This window comes from Apteryx mantelli, chromosome 1, assembly GCF_036417845.1.
Source record: "Apteryx mantelli isolate bAptMan1 chromosome 1, bAptMan1.hap1, whole genome shotgun sequence".
Classification (NCBI taxonomy): domain Eukaryota; kingdom Metazoa; phylum Chordata; class Aves; order Apterygiformes; family Apterygidae; genus Apteryx; species Apteryx mantelli.
This window is the reverse complement of record NC_089978.1, coordinates 136,618,417-136,640,134: the sequence shown is the minus strand read 5'-3', so window position 1 is coordinate 136,640,134 and position 21,718 is coordinate 136,618,417. Positions and strand designations below refer to the sequence as shown.

Sequence of the window (21,718 nt, the reverse complement as noted above, 5' to 3'; positions counted from 1 at the left end):
AAAATCCTGCCCTATGGAGAAGCACATTAACCTCTAGTTTCAACCTGCTAGAAGCTAAGGCAAAAGAGAGAGAATTTGGCCCAGTGGGCCAGGTGCTGATTTCTGCAGCCTCTGTGTAACCAGGGAGAATTCCTCAGCAGGGATGGACTCTGATCCCATGACAGTCAAAGACAGTTTCACATTGTCTTTAAAGGCACTGAGGTTTGACCTTTTTTTGTGCTCATAACAGTGTAACTGAGTGCATAGTCTGACCCCTTATTTAAATGTGGCAATACATGCATTCTTGGACAAAGAACTGAAGTCAGACACTGAGAAAAAGAAGTGTATCACCTTAAATAGAGGGGAGAAAGGAGAGGAAGAGAACAGAAAACCTTTCTCTTCTCTCTGGGTTCCTAGATTGCCTTCATTGTCATGGTGTCTGAGCATTTTCCGGTGGAGCATTTGGTGCCCTGACTCAGATCTGCAATGTGTGGTTCTTTGTCTCTCTCTCATCCTCTCCGCAGGGAGAGAACTGCATGTGTTGTGGAGGATTTCACTTTTGTTTAGCTGGCTTGATTTGGGGCTTGTTCATAATATGCTCAAAGATGTTTGTTTGTATTTGAGGTATGTGTTGAAGAAGTGCACCTTCTACTTGGAAAACAAAGTGGTGAGATTGGGTAGGTTGTAGCATAACTCTCTTGGGACAACAATATGACCCTGAGACAATTCTTCCTCCTGCTCAGGCTAGATTTTCACAGTAGTGAGTTCCTTTGTATCTGTAAAGTGGAACTGTTGATGCCAATCACTATTCCAGAGCTTTGAGGAACCTCTATATGTTGGGCTGAGGCTACATGGAGAAGACCATGACTGGGCAGCGAGTTTGGTGAGCAGGGGGACAGTCTCGGTCAGAGATACAGAAAAGCAGGTCAACAGAAGAGAGGGATACACTCCCCTGTCCTGTCCCTGTGCTGTGGCCAATTGACTTTGGAGATGGACAGTACTGCTAGCGGATGTTAGGAGGGGAACAAGGTTTCTCTTTATGGAGTTATTAGAAGAAGCATAACAAGGCCAGATGGTCTGATCCAGTATTATATGAAGTAGTGTACTTAGAATAAAATCAATGTCCAGAATAACTGAGGGATCTCCTGCATCTGTGTGCTGGGTCCAACACAAACTCAAGTCCACCGACAGACTTAGTGCCAGGTAACTTTCCGTCTCAGGGAAAGACCTTACCTTGCTACAGTGACCACTGTTCTAGCATGTGTCCCCAAGCTGGTACTTAATTCTCTGGTTTGGTTATGAATAATCACAGAGTTTTGACAGTGCAAACTTATCAAGTTGGAAAGCCCAGATGAGGTACTGGGTAGATACTCTGATGGTGACCGGGAGTGGTGTCCAAACTGCTGGTGAATGCAATGTAATATGGATACAGGGGTAGGTCAGAGGCACAATGAACTATCCATGGTTTGACGTGGTATGATCTAAATGATCAATTTAGGGGGAGGATTAAAAATAACACAACGCTATCTCCCCAGTATATCTAACAAAAGAAAATACAGTCCTAATTAATCACTCCTCACAAACAACTCACTGCTCCCCACCTCTCTCCTCAGCAGAATGTACAGCAATAGGTAACTGCTGTTGATTTTTCCTCACAAGTCAGGAAGCAGAGGCATGAGGCTTTGTGGTGGCCCAGTGGAAGTGCCAGGACTGGAGCCACCATCCAGTGTTTCACGTCTTTGGCACTTTGCAGTTGTAGGCTGAGAACAGGTGATCTCTATCAATCAGGTGAGCGTGGCTTCATGATCACACCAGTGTTCATTCACACGTGAATTGGGCCCCAAGACCACACTGACAGTGCCTCCTGCCCAAGGTGCTGTTTCATACTTAGGAAAATGGTACACAAGCTGTGACATGGTTGCTTTCCATGCCCTTACAACACCAGCCATAGGCACCACACTGAGCAGGATCAGGAGGCTGTTAGGGTTAATCACTTACCCGAAGGACAGCTTCTCCCACAGACCTTTGCTGGTAGCTGTGCCGCTGGCACAGACAGCTCCTGCCAGGAGGTGTCTCATACCTTAAAAGAAGCAGGTGTCACCTTGCCTATAGGCTCGCCTGACAGCTTGGAGCACGCCTCTAACTCAGTGACTGGCCCCGGGGTGGGAGAGAGCAGGTCCCAGAAGGCAGGGGTGGGGAAGGTCGCTGAGGGCAGGATTTTGTACACAGGCTACTTCTGGGAAGCCAGAGCATCCTCTGACCCAGGGTGGAAGATTTTTGAGACAAATTAAGAAAAGGTTTAGATTAGAAACCCTGTGTGTGCATAGGCATGCAGGGTCCCTGGGCATCTGGGCTGCTTGTTCCTCAAAATGGCCACCGGGGGGCAGCAGACAGCCTTCATTTGAGGGAGCGGGGAGGAGAGATTTTAGTGCTCTATCCTCTCTCTCCTCTTCCTCTCTTACCCATCTCTGGCTGGCCAGCTTACCAGGTTGGAGAGGGGAAAGGAAAGTGTTTCTGGTCTGCTCAGAGCTGTGATGGTGGCAGGGGCCATACGCATGCTGGGCCCTGGCCATGGGGGCTCAGGCAGCTGCCTGCATGCTGACTGGGCCCGTTCGGCGCCTCTGCGTGGCTCGGGGACTGGTCTGAGCAGGCCGACGAGCTGAACAGCTAAGTACGTGGCTTGAGCCCAGCACTGTGTCGATCAAACAGGTCAGTACCTGTAGCGCATGCACGTGTTGCGTATGTGGAGGCAGCTACCAAATTACAATCCCTCCCCTCATTCAGAGCTGGCGGGCCCCTGTGGCTTTCAGAGACATAAGTTCTCGCTGGCCTCCACATAACATTAAACCTAAATGTGACACAAACATTTTGAGTGCCATCACTAACGGAGTCATTGTTGAATATATGGCACATGAGCTGGGAAGGGGTAGAAGAAAAGCCTGTGAGGGGATGAGGAACTGGCAGTGACGAGGAATGCCAGGAGCCAAGGATGGAGTGGGAGGAGAGAAATGGCTGAAGGACTGGAAAAGGCAGAAACAGTGAGTTAAGACAGGGACAGGTTCCCTGCTTCCCACTGCCCATTGCCTTCAGAGCAGCGCAAGGTGGTACAGTTTGAGAGTGAATGTAGAGGCTTTCATGCGGTGTTGGTGCCATGTGCCCCTGGCAACGCAGGGAGCTATGCTCAGGGCTGAGGGGGAAGCATGACCCGCCTGTCTGGCATGTAGTGAACAACTAGCCTGTTGCCTTTGCAGAAGGCCCAGGGACTGAAGTGTCTGAGGTCTCCCCACTTCCCCTTTCTTCTCAGGATGTTCTTCATACTTACTTGGTGCCTCAGGGGCTGAGAAATTCCTCTTGGTCACTGGCTTGCTATGAACACAGCAGCAAGGCACCACTGACACAGATCTCTATAATGGCTGCTCCATCATAGTAGGGTGAGATAGGCATGAACTGGAGAGGTCTTTTACAAACCTGGGCCTCACTTTCCACATACAAATGAAATTGTTTCCAGGCCTCAAGCCAAGAGCTGAGCTGAGGGACAGGACAAATGGGGAGACATTCTCCAAATGAAGAAGTCTGTCTCCTCTGGAAGGGGGAACGCTGAGCATATTCTCTCAAAGGATTGTCCACCACTCTCAGATGAGTGAAATCTTCTGGAATTTAGCAGCATGGGCTTCCTTCCTTTGTTGTCCCCTCATTTTGCCCATTCATTCAGAAGAGGGCTGGCTGCTGAAGGCTTTTCCTGGGAGGACAATTTCAGGTACCTTCAAAAGAGATCCAGAAAGTGTTGTGAATCTGAACAAAATATTGCAGCGATACTAGCCAGGACAGCACAGAAATCCAGGAAATTCCATTTACTCGTGTTTTTCTCATCATCCAAAATAAAAGCTTCAAAATGTATTTTTTTTCTCCCTGCACTACTGCTTTTATTCCTTTCTGCTATTCCCCTGCTTGATTTTTCCTCTTCAGTCTTTCTCTTCCTCTTCAGCACTTGCCTGCACCTGTGTTTTGGCCCTGATTTCTGTTGCTGGCAGCAAGTCCTAGACACAACCTCAATAAACTGGTATTTGCGTTGGTATCACTTAACTAGCTACAAACTGGGCCTAGCTTAATTGGTGCAAAATGCACATCTTTGCTTCTTTGCACAGGGGAGGGACTAGCAACCTTTCTAGGGTGACATGCCAGATTGTAACTGTCTTTTTCCAATGCAGAGGTGAATGTGCCACTACAAACTGTGCAGAGAGGTCAACTCAGCCAATCTGGTCTCAGTGGCAGTTGAGACTCACTACTCTTTACTCATGTTTCTTTTAAGATGACACAGTTCCCAGTTCCTGGCTTTGCTGCAGGCAATTCAAATTCTCCTTGGGTGCTGTTTTTGCTACCTGTGTTGCAGGTAAGTGATTTGTGCTCTAGAGTTTTCACTAGACAGATAGTTGCACAAGAAAGGCTGCAGCTGAGGGAGATTTCCTGTGCAAATAAGCTGTTCAGCTAAAATGGCTTCTGAAGGTTTTCATTTGGAGGATGTAAATTGTGAGGATGCTTGCACTGAGCTCCTGGAGGGCTCACTAGCCTGGGAATCATGCAGCCCATATTGAAATGAGGCTGAAATTCCCCTGCTTTAGGATAAGCTTGTGGCTAACAGAATTCCTGGCAGTAGTATGACTGAATTTTGTGTATACCAGAAGCCAGGCTCGCAAAGATTAAAGCTTTCAGAATAGCTGGGAGAAACATTTGTCTTCTCCTCCATTCTCTGTCACACTCCTCTAGTCTGTCTTCTCAGTGCGTAGGATGAGTGAGCCCCGTACCATGGGGTACACAGCATCCTTTTCCCCTTGCACAGACAGGATGTGTGGCGTTCCAGGGGAGCCTTCTGTGACTGGCCCATCTCTGATCTTCCCTCAGGGTTTTTCTTCTCTTCTTCTTCTCTCTCTTATTTCCTTTCATTTCTCTCATGCATTATCCCATTCATTCTGCTCTCTGGATGGCCTCCATCCTCCTTTCCCTGCCATTTTTAGTTCTTATCTCCTTTTAGTCTTTTCCTTCGCGACTCTGTCCCTCCTTGCTCTATCTCCTTTCTTTTGTGTGCACATGCAGTAGTCTCTGGCCAGTAACCAAAGCAAACTTCTTTTGAAGACAAACACAGCTGCGGGTGGAGTTGACTGTGTTGCACTGATTTGCATCTTGCTTGCCCCGATTTGACTGCAACAGTAGCTGCCATTGGCTACAAGGATGCAGGTACTATCCCACTGTAGACCAGACCACTGCTTTACTCCCTCCTGTTCTATTTTCTTTTTACTCATTCGCTTTCTTTCCTGGAGAGGGAGAATTCACTTGCTCTGTTGTATGATTCTTCTGCTCTATTTTGCTTTTATATTGTAGAGATCTCAAGTGCTTTCAGCATGCATGGTACTGACATCACTGAAGGGACTGTCAAGGACATCCGTGCTGAGAACTTTCCACCACCCATGCTGCTGTGACAGCCTCTCTGGGGTGGTGGCAATCTGCAAGTAAACCAGAAAATTGCATCAACCTGGCAGCTTCATCTGCTTTCCACCTCTGCCTCCTAAACCACAGTCAGATTGTGTCAAGCTTCTTTGCATGCTCACAGGAGCCAAAATAACAATAGTCTCTTAATCCCCCATTTCCAGCTGTTTCAATACTTGCATGCATCTTTGTTTGTGTCAAAATATGCTGTGTCTTTTTTGAATTCAAGTCCAGTATTGCAGCAATTTCAATTTAAACAGACTCTTCTTTATACAAAATAACAATGTCCTCTCCAAAGACTTGTATTACTATAACTGCAGGAGAGCTTTACAACCACTAGGGTTGTTTTCACATATTTTGTTTAGTAGGAGGGGATTTAAAAACTCAAATTGTTGGGATGCCATGGTGTCAGGTGCTGTATAAATCAATAGTATATTCAGGGATTATGTTCCTGCAAATGCATTCTCAAAAGAAACTAGTTGAACCCCTATCTCCCTTATGTTCCTTTTGTAAGTCACAGCCTTAAAAATACTGCTTAAGTGAAGTGGAGTCTTCCCTATGTTTAGCACTTAATTTCACACTGAGACTAAAATATGGTGCAGGATAATGCTAATGGCAACAGGAGGTGCTTATGATCTAGGAGATCTTCTAATGTCACTAGGAGCTAGCTGGCCTTGCAAATCATCAGCCTGTTTGACATAGAAAGAACTTCTCCAGGTAGATGAGATTTTTAGAGTTAGCTGATTGTCCCTGTCCTGGTTTCACTAATAAATCAGTGTTCTTCAGTGGGGTTTGAGTGTGGATCTTGCATTTACAGGGTAAGAGTCTTTGCAGAGCTTTTACAGAGTGGGGATTTCACTTTCTTCCATGCCAGATACCATCAAGGAGTTTCAACCAAGCAAGCCTTTATCCAGTTTGCTTGAGAATGCTAGTTGTTGCGTAGAATATTGTCAAATGAAAAAAACATCTGAGAAATTAAAGCCTTGGTTTGTAAGGAAAAAGATCAGGCTTCACCAGCTCTGTCATGTATCTCGAAATACCTAGGAGATGTAAGAACCTTGCATCACTGTTAGATAGATAATAGCTAACTATTAGCATCACTATCACACAGCATCTAATAGGTTGGAGCTTAGAGGATTCAGTGACATCAGTGTTTATCTGTCCTTAAAGATACAGTTATCTTCTCTCTGCATCCCTTCTTCTTCCACTCATGTGGTTCCCAATCTTTTTCACTGTGTAGACACCAAACCTTTTGAAGAAGGAGCAAAGCCAGATTTAGTGTGCTGAAAATTAGTCACTTCTTGTGGATCCCTCAGAAAATAGCCCACAGAGCTCAGAGGATCCATGGGTCATGGGATAAAATCCTCTGCTCTGTTTTATTTTTCTAGATTTGTCCAGCCTACTCTAGAAAATAGGCCTCAAGCTAAAATACACTTCCAATTTCTGATGGGCAGACAGGCATGGGAGCCTTTCATTAATTTCATTCACTTTCCATGTAGTTCACATCCTCACATTAATGCTTCACAGCTATACCAGTATTCTTCACTGAAAGCTACTTGCAGAGTTACTCACAAAGCTACTCACAGACCATAAAATGCTTCTTGGCCTATACTATCCTTGCAGGAAAAAGATACTGATGATATAAATGCACCAGAATAACAGAGTTGTGATTCACGGTTCTCCAGTACCATACCTTGCCTAAGTTTTTGTAGCTAGGTGGGCTGGTGCAAAAGACAGTCCTGAGTCCACTTTCATTGGATGTGTGTTACATCCACTTTACCTGAATATAAATGACAGCATGTACATGACAGAGCAACACAGATATTCATGTTGACCTGTGCAAAAGCAGTCTCAGCTAACGTAATGCTTCATATCCCTCACCCTTCACTTGATTTGAAGCTCTGATGAAATCTGCACAGGGGAATCTATGCAAGAAGTTAGAATTGCATGGGACCCAAAGGCTGGGAAGTCCAAAAAAAATCCCACAAAGCGCGTAAAGTAACTGTTCTGTGACCTGTCAGTGACATTCTCTTTGGCTGGATTCCCCTATGTCATAACAGGAAAACTGCTGTTCTCCCATAGAGATTTTCTCTTTTCTTTATCTAATTGCTCTGTTAGCTAATATTACAGTTACAGCAGTACAGCTCTACAGGAGTTTCTCCTGTCTTGTCAGGAGGGTGGTAGACTCTGTAACAGCTGCTGGTTGCTGAACAAGCCATTATTAGGTAAAATCTGTAATTGGAGGAAGGGGGGAATAGCTGACATCCATCAGGACCGTTTTTACTGTCATTTTTTTCAATAGTGTTTTAGTGGAGTCTCCTTCTGGATCTAGTTTGCTCACTTGTTTGAAAGGCAGCCCCTCTCACGAGTTATCATAGTCTTTCTCAGGAGGTGAAACTGGCAGCTTCTCTCTGGCTTGTTACCAGCTCTGTTTAATACCAGTCCTGCTTGTGTTTAGGTTCCCATTGAAGCTGCAAGCCATGTATCAACCCTTTATGAGGGAGGGCACCAAGCATAGCCAGCAGTTGGCCCAGTGTCTGACACTGCATTGATCAACCTCTGGACACTAGGCTGCTTGCTATCCTGTGTTCCTGATGAATTCCACAATAGAAGAAGGCCTTATCCGTATATCCAGTTTGCTGCCAGACAGCCTCACAGGTAATCTTTTCTTATATGAACCTTAAAATGAGAAGATCCCAAAGTGGAGGAGATAAGAGTGACCATTAACAATAGCAAAGCAAAGGTTCTCTGGCTGTAGCTCCAGTGAGGCCATCTGGTAGGAGTTCATGGCCATTCACTGTCTGTTGAAGGCAGGAGGACTTTCTCACACTATCATGGTGACATGAATATCTGTGCTGTTTTCAGCGTGCCATGGATACTAACCATCTCAGCAGGACTTGACAGTGTTCACCCCTTATTTAAAAAAGAGAGACTTCCCTCAGGGAACTGCCCCTTCCTGCCCCCAGTGGCAGGTGATGGCTTGTAAGTGGTGGGGGACAGCAGGAGAAGAAAAGACCAGAGGTTTGCTTGCTACAGTGGCAGAGCCTGATACTGTGTTTAAGAAATGCCTCAGCCTTCTGAAGATGAAGCTGTCAGCACATAAATCCCACCCCTGTGTGCTTAGTTCTGGATTTTGTCCTCCTCAATTAAGGACAGTCTGTTTCTGTGCTCCTCTGAGTTCGACCCTGGCACCCAGCTGGAGCCACAGAAGTAAGTGTAAGAATGAGAGCCGAGCTGGCCAGGGTTGTTCAGCTTTTCATGGAAAAGGTTGCTTGGACAGAACCAAGATGTTTCTGTGAAAAGTTTTGGTTTCCACAAATTTTTTTCTTGGAAAGGCTTTTCCAGGCTGAAAGGAAGGAGATTAATTGTGTAACCACTCTTGGGTGAGACTCAGGTTCCTATCCTTTCTCTAAACCTGGTTGCGTGACAACCCAGGTGAATGCCACAGGCTTTCAGCTGTTTTGGAGGACAACACAATATGTGGGTAAGAAGCCAGTGTGATTTTTGGAAGGAAGAAAGAAAAAGGAGGGAAGGAGGGAAGGACACATTAATCAGTGCCTTCAAATTTCTTCTGTCCTAGTGTCTACCAGTCTAATTACCTAACCTGCTTCCTTCAGAGCCTCCCCAGACCCCATAAGGCTGGACCATTAATGCCAACCGAGACAGTACTCTTGGTATGCAGCAGATTTGTACCAGTTCAGGTGTGGGACTGTTGTACCAAATCAGGGATTCGTTACCTGGTGTGCAACAAGTCAGTCCACACACAGAGTCGAGATATCATTTTATTTTGAGATTGCGCAAAGTTGGGTGCTAGGTGGTAAATCCACAAAGCTAGCACACCAAGTATTTCTTTATCATTCTATTTATACAGTTTTTCTCAGCCAAGAGCTGCCTCTTGTTCTGCCCCTATTACATGATTGGTTAAATTATTTGCATATTGCTTACACTGCACTTCTCACACGTGCCCAGTGGGGAAGGGTCTCCCCACAGTTAGCGGTCTTCAACCTAGTGGGTGTGATTTTTAGCATTATAATGATATTATAATGAAGAAAGTTCACTCTCAGTTACAACTAGTTGTTGTTTTTTTGCTGACTAATTAGATATATACAGGTTCTCAGGATGTTCCTAACTTGAAGGACAAACATCATCGCTAACACTGATTAGGAGTTCCTCCCCTGTTCACTCCTGGCAGCTTCAAAGATAGGTGCTCCGGTCCTAAATCTTAAGCATTTAAATTCCTTCCGAAGTAAAATTCGCGAGTTCAGTTAATAATTCAGATGACAGGACCCTAGCTACATTCCGAATGGGCTCTGTCAACTATGTCAGATGTGATTTTGTGCCAGCCCTGAATGTATGAATCTGGTGTTCCAGGTGGTACTGCACATGGTTCATGCTCTGCATTGTGAGGATGCCAGTCTTACTGCACAGAGAGGATGTTTGGGCAGCTTTCCAAGAAGGGCCTGGCTGTTTCTAAGTGTAAGCACTATCCAAGGACATAGCCTTAGTTAAGTTAAGTTAAGGCTATGTGGAGGGAGGACTAAGATGTTATCTCAGAATTGCAGCATATCATTTTCATCCAGTGCTAAGACATTGCAGCAGCAAGGAGGCAGAAGGAAGGATTTCAAAAGGAGGCAGTCCAAGCCCAGGATGTTCAGAAACTGGAAGCCTTCAACATCGAGTCATTTGTTCTCAGCTCATTCAGAGAAGGGTAACCTATGATTGGATGTCATGACGTGGATCTCCGACAACACAGCAAAAACATCTCTTTCTCCCAAGCCCTGGGAAGTCCAGATCAGTGGCACACCATGCTGCTGTTATAGAACACAGGAGATGATGAAACCTGAAGCAGGAAAAGCAACTGCAGGAAGACTGAAGGAGACCCTGGTGTAGGAAATGCTATATTCCTGTATCTCAAGCTGTGTTACTGTTTTACACTCCTCTGTCATTAACTAACATTGGTTGCATGATAGAGAGTTTGGGAGTGAGAAGCACATGTAAATTTACCAATTGCAGTGAATTACAGCTGTTGCAATGTATGTGTGTGTTCACTAAGGGCTTTCAGAAATTGCTACTGCTCTGAGGGACTGAGATGCTGTGGGAACAGGTGGAAGAATAGTGCTTGAAGGTGCAGGCTCCTTGGGATGCACTGCGGATATCTCATGTGATGGTGCCCAAGGCAAAGCCCCAAGGCAGGCTGGGGTCAGATGACAGGCTCCAGAACGAGGGCTTCTTTGAGGTGGGAGAAGTGTGATTTTAGTGTCTGGTGCCAGTCAAAGCCCCCAAAATAAGGCAGGCCCAGGAGCTTGACTCTGTCCTGAGAGTGAATTCAATGAGTGACAGAGCACATGCTGAACAACATCAGACACCTGTGTTAGTGATGCTCTCCAGGACCTAAGTGTGTTTCCTCAAAAATGATCACACCCATACAAAAACAAGCAAGAAAAACAGAGGACTGATTGCTGACTGTTCTGTCTCTGTGAGGGATACTGAGGCAAGAAAATGTCCCAGTGCCCTCCCTATTCTCTTCACGGGCCACTTTCCATGTAGTGGGCCTGTCACTATTTCAAGATGCTTCCTCTTCCTTGTGGCCTTAGACTGGGCACAAACTGATGTTAGACCAAATAGGAATTCCACATGCCATGCCATGAAATCTCCATTTTACTCTGAAACCATGTCCTCAGCCCCACTTGGTCTTAATCAAGGTTACCCTAGAGTGGTCAGAGCCCCCCTCCTCCCCCTACCCCTGCACAGCACCAGAAGATTTGCCTGCGTCCTTAGTCTTCTTACTAGATCTCCAAATGGTCATCAAAGCTAAGGGATGAAGCAAGCAAGGCATTTGGGGCTTGAGCTGGGGGCAAAAAATAAGCATGGAAACAGTGAAAAAACAAACTGAATGTGGCAGCTACCCTGTTCTCCAGAGATCAGTGTAAACTGCTGAAATCTAGTCACACATCCATGACTCATGGCCATTCTGATACATGAGACCAAGGTATGCATCTTCATGTCCTGGCATGACTTGCTGAGAAACTAAACTTGCTCCTTAAACTACTGTGAGTTTTTTTCTAGCTGAGGAGGAAGAGTAGGAGATTGTCTTGACAACAGGAAAAGAGGAAAGGGCCTCTGCAAACTAGAGGGGTCACAGGGTCTTGCTCTATACAGAGCTCTGGGAAGGTGGGGATGTGATGCCATGTGAAATATACATGTCAAGGGAAAATGCATGTGGGTAACAGGGCAGGGAGGCATTCTGGGTAACTGGCCAGCTGACATTTTCTATGTGCAGAGAGACGGTGAGTGGGCTCAGTGCTTCAGTTCTGAAAGCCCAGGTTTGCTCAGGAAGCTTGGGTCTGACTTCAAACTGGCCTTCTCTGATCCCTTTCATGAGCTGAGACTAATTTTGATGTGAAACCTTCATCTTCACTGTCTAAAGGAAAAGTCTCCTGTAATAAATAAGTATGTTTCTTCCAGTATCTCGGATCCAGGCAAACCAAAGGAAATCTTTCAAGATAGCCAATGGAAAGGAGGAGGACCTAGGGGCTACCACTAATCAGATAAGAGCGATAGGGGTTGTGGAGTTAGAGGTGAAGGAATTTATAGAATGAGAGATGGCTTCCAGGGAAGAGATACAGGCATTGTTTAGTATCAGCCTATCATATACAGCTTAGACCTTTGGAGAAAGGTGTTGACAGGCACATTCTAGTGAACAGAGCTCCTGCAGTGTAAGAAAGTACCACCCCATTTCTTGAATTCATCTCTGGTAGAGATTACTGCTGACAGAGCAGGGTCAGTGGAATGGATTGTGTTATCAAACACATGTTGCACAGGATTCTGCAGAGAACTTTCCCACCAAATCTCCACTCAGTCCATTACAGGCTGAGCATCACCATCTTATCTTAAATGTTCTTTGCATCTCAATCTGACATCTCCAAAGGGGCCTTTTCCTTAGTAATGTAAATTTATCAGTCAAAAGGAGGTGAGTTTATCACACCCTTGAACTTCATGATTTTCCACTACATGAACTTCCATTCATGTTTTTTATGACACAAATAGTTTATTGAATAACTCACATGTAAGTATTCCTAGCAAATCTCTTCTGGTAGTACATGTGATCCTTTTCAGCTCAGAAAGTTGCCATGTTGCCACAGGCACTTATAATTCATACACAAACAACCATGTCAAAAACAACACACTGGTCATGCAGTTCTGTACATTCTCTTCCAAGCTTAAAGTTTGCCCATCAGGTTAGGGTGGCATGCATTTGTTAATTGACAGCCCACAATGCTCACTCTGTCCCTCATGAAGAGAGGTGTTTTCTGAGGCAGCCAGTACTCAAACCAAGAGAGTTCGACAACCTGACACCAGCTCTAGCATCAGCCCTGAATCTAGCACTGGAGTTGCTTGTCCCTCAGAAGAGACAGGACCATTGAAAGCTGAGTAATTTTTTTTCGGATACTCCAGAAAAAGAGAAGGGGAGACCAAAATCCTCATACAGCCAGCTCATGCAGTCTTGGGATTTCCCAGGTAATGGGAATAAATTCCATGGCCGTTTCCTGGAGGACCAACTAGCTCTGTCTCTGCACTAGGCCTAAGATAGCTATGTGTGTCTGTATGGTCCTGAGCCTGAGCTAACCTGCTCTCCTGGGCCACAGAGAGTGCAGCATGGTTGACCCTGAGCCAGAGATGATCCCTTCCTGGGCCTATGGGGAGTCACTTAGGTATCTTTACCCTGTGCTCCCTTGGGCTTCTAGTCTCAGGAACATGGCTGCAGAGGTGGACAAACCAGCACTATCTGTAGACATGTGAGGGCCTTGTTAGTTTTGGTTTTATGTCCTGTGAAAGTCCACAGTGTGGTTAATCTGCAACCAGAATATTAGCCCCTGAGTAACAGAATTGTAACTGTTCCTCCATGTCACCCTAGGACAGTGAGTCTCACTAATTTTGCTTCGGCCATGTCTTCAGAAAGAGGCTTGCAAGGATGCCCTTTGCCACAAGGTCAACTTGCTGTCCACCAGGACTCCCAAGTCCTTCTCTGCAGGGCTGCTCTCCAGCAGGTCAGCCCCCAGCCTGTACTGGTACATGGGGTTATTTCTCCCTAGGTGTAGGAGGTTGCACTTCCCTTTGTTGAACTCCATTAGTTTCGTGTCAGCCCATTTCTCCAGCCTGTTAAGGTCCCTCTCAATGGCAGCACAATCTTCTGGTGTTTCAGCCACTCCTCCCAGTTTTGTATTACTCTGTCCCTTCTTTCAGGTCATTGATGAATAAGTTGAACAGAATTGGACCCAATATTGACCCCTGGGGGACACTGCTTGTTACTGGCCTCCAGCTAGACTTTGCATCACTGATCACAACCCTCTGAGCTCTGCTGTTCAGCTAGCTTTCAATCCACCTCACTGTCTGCTCATTAACCTGTACTTCCTGAGCTTGCCTATGAGGATGTTATGGAAGACAGTGTCGAAAGCCTTCCTGAAGTCAAGGTAGACAACAACCTGTTATCAGAATGCAGGTCTTGCTGACAAGTCATCTGTGCTGTGGCCTTATTGGAACACAGGCCATCTTGTCTTGATGCCAACAACACACTCTTCAGTGTCTATCAGTTTTGCTTCCATCAGTTGTCTTTGGTTATCAATAGAAGCAATCCTGTAACTGTTATTCTATTATTTTTTTCTGGTGCTTTCACTCAAACTACCACTCTTCCCATATACTTTCTTTCATATTTCATCCATTCTAATCTTAATATTTTTCTTACAAATTTCTACACTGCTCTGAGGAAGTCACAGCCCTGCAGCAGGTCACACACATTTTTCCCACACACCAGTTTTGGTATCCACGTGCTGGTGGGTGCTGAAATTCCCTTTTGTAATTTCTTTCATGTTTTAAGGATCAATACTTTTGAAACAAGCATGGGTATCATTATCACTGATTTGGACTGTTTTACTATGAAAGCAAAGATCACCACCCACAAAAAGTACACAGAGATGACTTCATTTCAGGATTCCCCACATTTCTCCATGCAGAACTTTAACAGGGATTGTACATCTGAGATCACTGGCTGCTGAACAGATAAATCAGATGCACTTAAACATACATCCCTGCCCAAACAGAGATGAATTTTGTTCTAAGTCATTTGAACTGGTTCATAGATGGCAGAGCAATTCTGATTCAAAACAAGTAATTTGTGTTTGGTTTATCATGGATTACCAATTTTGAGACAGAGCAGAAGTCAGGGATGATTCCTAAGTCTTGTGAAATACAGTGGACAAGGGTGGTACAGAGAAGGTGCCACTCAAGGAGACATGCAAATGAAGGAATGCCGAAACATCTTAAATGCAGACTATATCCAGTGAATGTGGAAGATCTTTGCGTAGGGGTTTACTGGACTGAGTACACATCTCCAGCCTTGGCAAGGAGTTTCAGTCATGTTGGTGACAACATTAATGAGAGAATGTCTCTGTTTCTCTCATTTTAGGAGAGTTTTCTTTTCTCACCAAAATCTTGAAAATCCCCCAGTTTGCAGATATTTCACCTGTGCTGCCTAGGTAATGTTTACCTGTCTCTTCTCTGGCCCCAGTGCTTGTACCAGCACACCATGGCAGCAGAAAAGCACTACTTCCAGATGCTAGAGGGTGACTTCCTTGTTTTTCTGAGAAAGAGAAGCCAGGATCCTCTCTGAAGCTGAAGGTTAGGAGCAGGGTGGATTCTGGCTCTGTTCTAAGGGAGTCACTGTCTTGTCAGACATGCTTCTTTTATGGGCTGTCTGATTAGAGGAGGACCAACTGTCTCACTTCTATTTGCATTAGCTCTTTCAGCACCTTCGTTGCATTTTCAGCTTATGAATAAGCATTTATTCAGTGCAATCACAGACAGCCTTTGAGAGAAGGCTCCTGAACATGTCTGGGGTTCAACTTTTCTTTGTATTGAGTCTTCTTCTGCAGTATCTCTTTATTGTCATTAGAGCTCAGGAAGAGTTAGTGTTTTGCCTGCCCTAAGTCCAGCCACTTGGAGATCACATGTCTCTGACCTCAGAAAAGCCCTTTCAAACATGAGTGACTGTTGAAGACCTCCTTCTTGAGGAGAAACCACTCTCAGATAGGTGATGGTCTCCTTTCTTCCTTCAGAGAGGGGTCTGTCAACTTTCTGGGTTTGTCGGGGAAGATCATTAAAGCTTTAATGATAACTTGTGAGTGAACTCTCTCATCAGATGTATATTTGAGCACTTCATCCTTGACAAAGATGGCTGAAAAGATCAAAAGATCAAAGTGAAAAGATCTTGCTATAAGTGAGATTAAACCATCTTAATATTTATGGAACTGTGCTTTAGGTGCTTCAGAGGAAAGGCCTGAGTTTCATATAGTTGCACATTTTGAAGAATTTTTCTGCATGTAAGAATAAATCTCATTTTCTGGCAATGAATTATAACCATGCCTCTTAAACTTAAAAGCAGGTTTCAAAGAAGTTATCCAAATATCCTGTTTGTAACCAAAAACACGTATCAGCTCTCACCAGCTCAAGGGTGAGGGAAGACTGCTGGTAAAGGCAGTCTTGTAGAGCCTTGTTATTACATTGTAGCAACTGAGGTCACACCATTTTTTAACCTGTCCTCCTACATCACCCCAGCTGAATCTGGGGATGTGCTCTGTCATTGGCTGAGAGTGGAGCTTCAGTTTTCAGGAACAGAAACAGGAAGAAGAACAGCAGTGAAGAAAAACATAGCAGTGTCAGTGTCGGAGGGGCCACAGGGAGAGAAGAAGCCATGTACAAGGAAAAACTGCAAGGGTAAAAAAAATGCAAACAAAAAAAGTCCAGCTTAAGCTATGTGTTGTTGTTGCTCCAACCCAAGCGGACTCCTTGCCTTGTCATCCCAAGGGTTTGCTTTATGCCTGTGCAATGCATTCAGCTCGCCTGGAGGAGGGAGAGTGCATGACTTGTGCCAGGAGTATCTAAGTAGAAACTCTGGTCCCAAATGTAACTGTGTGGGGCACTTTCCAAGGCTGTGAGGGGCTGCATCACAGTCTGCGTATGTTGGAAAAGTTCGTGCCTACTTCCCTGGATCTTCACTTCCCTGAACATGAAATAATTGTAGAAGCCATGAAACAAAAGATGACCATAAAAACAGTTGAAGTTGGAGGTGGGGAAGGTTAAGACAGGGAGTTGCCTCACCCCAGTGTTGAACAAGAGAACCTGAAAGTCCTTCTGCCCTGCTTATCAGTTTTGAGGTCTTGAAATGGCTGCTGTTGCACAAAATAAACAGGAGGTTTCAGATCAGACATTTTCTGTCTAAAAAAGAAAAAAATGAATGCAAAATTTAGTAAAGAATTGTACCAGGTCTGCAAACTGTTAACAATGGAGGAACAATGCAGGATAAAGAAGTTTTGATGCATGTATAGTCACACATTTCTAGAGATTGCTATTATTACTATTATTAACATTACAATTATCAGAAGTCTAAATAGTGTCTAATAAAATGCAAAATGTGGCAAGAGGAAGGAAGGAAAATTGCTACATTTCTATAATGGTGCTGTTAGCTCAATTTCAAATACAGCTTATTACACAAAGTTTTAATAGAGGGATTAATTTTGGAATAAGATGTTTTCATAAAATTAGTACATTTTTGAATAAATTAATTACATTCTTGTTGAAGATACCAATGACGGAACAATAGAAAAGGTATAAATAACACATTTTTGAAGATATTTGTAAGCAGTTGATACATTCCTAAAGTTTAGTGCACATTTACATAACAGGTGCATGTTAATGGGAAAGAAAGTAAAACCTAGGAACTAGTCTATTGGCTATCATCCCTCTGCCCTTTTCTCCCCTAACTCCACTAAACATTTTAGGGTGCAATTCACCTTTCAAATACTTGGTCAGTCTTTGTATTTTTAGTTATTTGGTGTATTTCTCTCCAGCTCTTAATTTCTGAAAGAGTTAAAAGTTCACCTTCATGAGGTTGATGAACCACATTTAGGAAGAAAAGTAAAAAGTTTTAAGACTTATTTTGGATTTGTTAAATATTGATTTTATCTCATATTTGTATCAAGGAACCAGCTATTAAGTGATTTTTTTTGAGTTAGTCTCTATGTGTATATGAGTTTTGTATATAACAATGCTAAAAAGCAAGGATGACTGCTTGTGACAGCTGTAAGAATAAAAAATGAAAGCGATTTCATGGCTTTGTGCAGTTTTTCTGTAAACACACAACTTGTTATAAACAAATTCTTATCTGGTTCAGGGAGAAAAGGGAACAGCTGTTGAGATTCTGTATATATTCTATAGTGTGTGAATGTTTTATGACATGTTTTTAATTTCCTGCCTGTTTTTCTGTTAGAATTGTTTAACTTTACATTAATCTATCATTTAAAAAATAGTAACAGTTATATCTGTAGCAAATATTTATAAAAATGCAGACCTTTGTGAATATTGCATTAAGCTGATTACACAATGCATTTCACTTGGCTAAACAAGTATTTAAGGTGGCTATATCTTGAACATTAGTGTATGGCAAGATTGTCTTAAAGAAATAGCTTTATGTCACTTAAAATGTGCAGAGTACAGCCACTGCAATAGATTATCCGGAGTGCATTATTTTATGGTCAAAACGAAGATAAGAGGGTGGTTAAACTAGTTTAAGTGAGATGTGAAAATTTTTACTTGTGTGGGTGTTATAATCAGATGGCAACAACTACAGATACTTTTGAACAAGTCAGGTGTCTGTGATCTATTGTGACTCTATTTTCCAAAAAGGTGAAGGTAAATTCCTTCAGATTTAGATGAACTGTTTGGGCTTGAGTATCGTGAATTCAATGTATTTTCCTTGGTGAACTTCAGCTGTCACTATATTGCCTGTAGAATATATATGTAGTATAGATACATACATACATAAACATATATTTACATATGTACATGCATATATATAGTTCCTAATGTTCAACAACAAGCTTTAAAGAAACTTAAGCTAATAAGCACTAACTTCCAGATAATGTAATAGAACAAATACATCTCTTTGAGCACCTAAAATAAGAAAAAAAATTAAGCCTGGGATTCACTTTCATCTGTCTGCTGTTTTTTAAAGACATAATAAAGGAAATCCATATCATATAAAAAGTTATTCCTGTATCAGAATGAAACAAACAAAGCTAAATGCTACATTTTCATAAATTCAACAGAAAGTCTGATAAAGAAATCTACATGCATATTTTCTGCAGTTTATGTACGCAGAGCTTACACTCAGAAAAAAAACCAGAGACACTGTGGTTTATAAACCAGTTTCTCACTGGTTTCTGTATGTGCACATTTTAATGTGTAGGAGGATGGGATGGGGAAGGAGACAGGGTAAGGAGACAAAACCTGACAGACTCAGGTAAATGAGATGCATTTTTACATTGATAATGAGTCCCACAGTTAGAGAATATGTGACAGTTGCTTCATCTGCAAGACTAATTTGTCCTTAGTTCAGATAATGGGAGGTTTAGTTATTGGTGGGTGCAAATCTATAGGACAATCTAGCTGCTTATTACATCGCTGTTTCTCTGTTAAGAATCTGTACAGTTGTCTGTTAAATTTATTTTGAATTACACTAACGTGGAAAAATATTTATCTAAAATGCATTCTAATGCACATCTCTAAAACAATTGTACAAAGGTTACAAAGTGCTAATGATGACTGAAAATATTATTTATGTAAAATGGATAATTACTGATAAAAAAGATACATTCTCTCACTACTAACTGGCAGTCTTTGTACAATTACTTAATTGTCAATATTTAGAGTTTTGATCTGGACAAATATGGATCTAATAGATGGACTATCTGTCAGAAAATGTCATTCTTGGGAGCTGCATCATTTTATATAGAATGCTTCTTCATCCTTTTCTCATCTAGAATTGTGCTGACTATGCTAAGCCTCATGAAAATAAGAACAGTGGAAGAACCCAGTGAGGACAAATGTTCAGTTTCATAAATTATCAGTTGTTTTCTTTTTTGTTTGTTTGTTTTTATTTTTATAAAATTCACAACAGTTCCCCAAATCCCTGTATCAAAAATGCTACATATGAGCCATGGAAAAATGTCTGACACATAAAAGAAGTACAGAAAGATTTCAGAAATACTTGCATTGATGAGGAAGAGGACAGCTGTAGACAGGGGTGAGAAAATGAAAATTCTGCATGTAGTTGCATACAAAGGGGAAATCAGTGATTTGGGGTTTGGTTCCTTTACCCTGCCATGGTGCCTACCTTTCTATTCTCCTTGCATTGCTTCCTATGTTTTTCCTTTCCCAGTTTTTCTCTCATTTCCTCCATGTTCCCCTTGTTATCTGTCCTGGAAAACTACTGAAAACAAAGTTGTAAGCAGTGATTCCTTGGAGTTTCTCTTCTGTTTCAGCATGTATATATCCAGGAAGGCATTTAAGTTTCATTTTGACCCCCGTGAGAATCCATGTGATACATATCTACTATGTGAACTCCGATGGGGTAATAAGGACCGGCCTTGGATATACTGGATCAAAAAAGGGCATTCTCATGCTGAAAGGTACTTCCTGCAGAAAGTCTTTAGGATGAGAAGATCCAATAATAAATAATAAAATAAAAAAAAAAAATAAACTGTTCCATCGCTTGTACTTGTCCTGGAATTCCTGTGCAAACTGCTGCTGTGAAATATGGTATTTCTTAAAGAAGCACCTGTATGTGGATATATGCATGTATGTAGCACGGCTTTATTACATAGAAGATAAGGTCATCTGTAACAGTCTGAAGAACCTTGTGAACTTAGCGAATGTCACCACTGCTGTCATGGAAACTAAAGGTAAGGTTTCTTGTCCTTTGTGGGACTGGGAAAGGGTGAAATGGTGAACTTTGTGCATGGGTGAATCTGGCATAGTGTTGCTTCTGTGCCCAGTGTACCCATCCATCTCCTTTGGGGGCCTATCCATCACCTTTCAACAAGTGAGATTCACATCCAAAAAATGATGTTCAGATATTACAGAGGAAGAGCAGCAGGTGTCTTAGCAATCAAACCTGTGTGAAAAATCTCCCTGTTTACAGACACCATCTTTCTGTCACTCCCGAGGGAATGGGAGATAGGGTGCTTCTCCCTTGTCCTACAGGATGAAATGCAGCTGCTAGGAAAAAGCTGGCTGAAGGGGCCCTCCACTGGTGAGAGAGGAAAAAAAAGAGGATGGCATTGTTTCCAAATGCTGCAGAGTTGACAGTATCTGTCAGTTGATCCTGTCCATGGCCAAGCTGTCTCTGTGGTGTGGACACAAGGCAGGAGTAACAAAGTCTTGTTACCTGAGCTTGTCTGGTATCTGAGTTTACTCAGGTCAGTCATCTTGTTTCCATTTTTCCAGACTATATTTACTGTTGGAAAACATTTGCCAATGGAAATGCTGATGGTGATTCCTGGTTTAAGGACTTCAAATCGCAGATAAGTAAAAATCAGTTGAAGCTCAAGCACAGCCTTAAGGTTAGTAGACTATGAAGGATGGGGGTAACCGCATGAAATGATTTTCAGTCTGGGGTCACTGAGCTGGCAAATGCAGTAAAGAAGCTGTTCACCTCTAGCTGAAGTTTAAAGACTGCTGAAGCATGCTTTTGGGAAAAGCAATAAACTAAAATCACAAAAACTCTCCCATTCCATTGAGTGAGAAACACTGCAGATTTTCCTCTGTCAGTATAAAGCAAAGGGTAAGAGCACAGCTTATCTCCTTCATGTTCCAGAATGGGAAATCCCTTGATTGTCATCTGAAATTCTAGTCTCACCCCAGAAACCCTTCCCCAGATTCCTTCCTAACCTGTTTCTGATCATGGTTTTCCCTGCTCCAAATTATGCTGCTAAACTACTTTTTGTCAATATTTGCAATGATCAGACATCTCCTTCCAGGCATTACCAAGCCCTACATACTTCATTGAACTCCCTTCCAGATTTGATTCAGCAACTTCCCTGACTGGTCAGAAGGGTACAGTTTCTGCAAGATGAGCAGAGCTGTTCAAAACAGAGTATCTGTTCCCTGGGAAATTTCACCCTTGTTTTTGTTCTGTATCAGAACTTGTAGAGGGCAGGAGAGCAAAGAGAGAGTGTGTACACCAACAATACTGAGAGTCTGTGCCCCTGGAGATGAGACTCTGCTTGAATAAACAGGTGCACATCCTTGGCCTGGGACAGCTGTGTACAAAAAAACCCCCTAACAAAACTAATATACTTTCTGCAGCATTTTGATTTCAATGTATTGCAGTTTTCTGACAAACACTATTTTTAGTGAAAGAGAG

At 43.0% G+C, this 21,718-nt stretch overlaps 1 protein-coding gene across 1 annotated transcript; it reads left to right on the top strand.

Moving 5' to 3' along the window:
• The first annotated feature begins 13,215 nt into the window (after positions 1–13,215).
• LOC136991567 (C->U-editing enzyme APOBEC-1-like) lies at positions 13,216–21,504 on the top strand. The gene is given in 7 exon segments (XM_067293287.1): positions 13,216–13,256; positions 16,126–16,230; positions 19,836–20,043; positions 20,046–20,064; positions 20,067–20,255; positions 20,800–20,915; positions 21,496–21,504. Coding segments are annotated over 7 exon segments (687 nt in total).
• Positions 21,505–21,718: the final 214 nt, after the last annotated feature.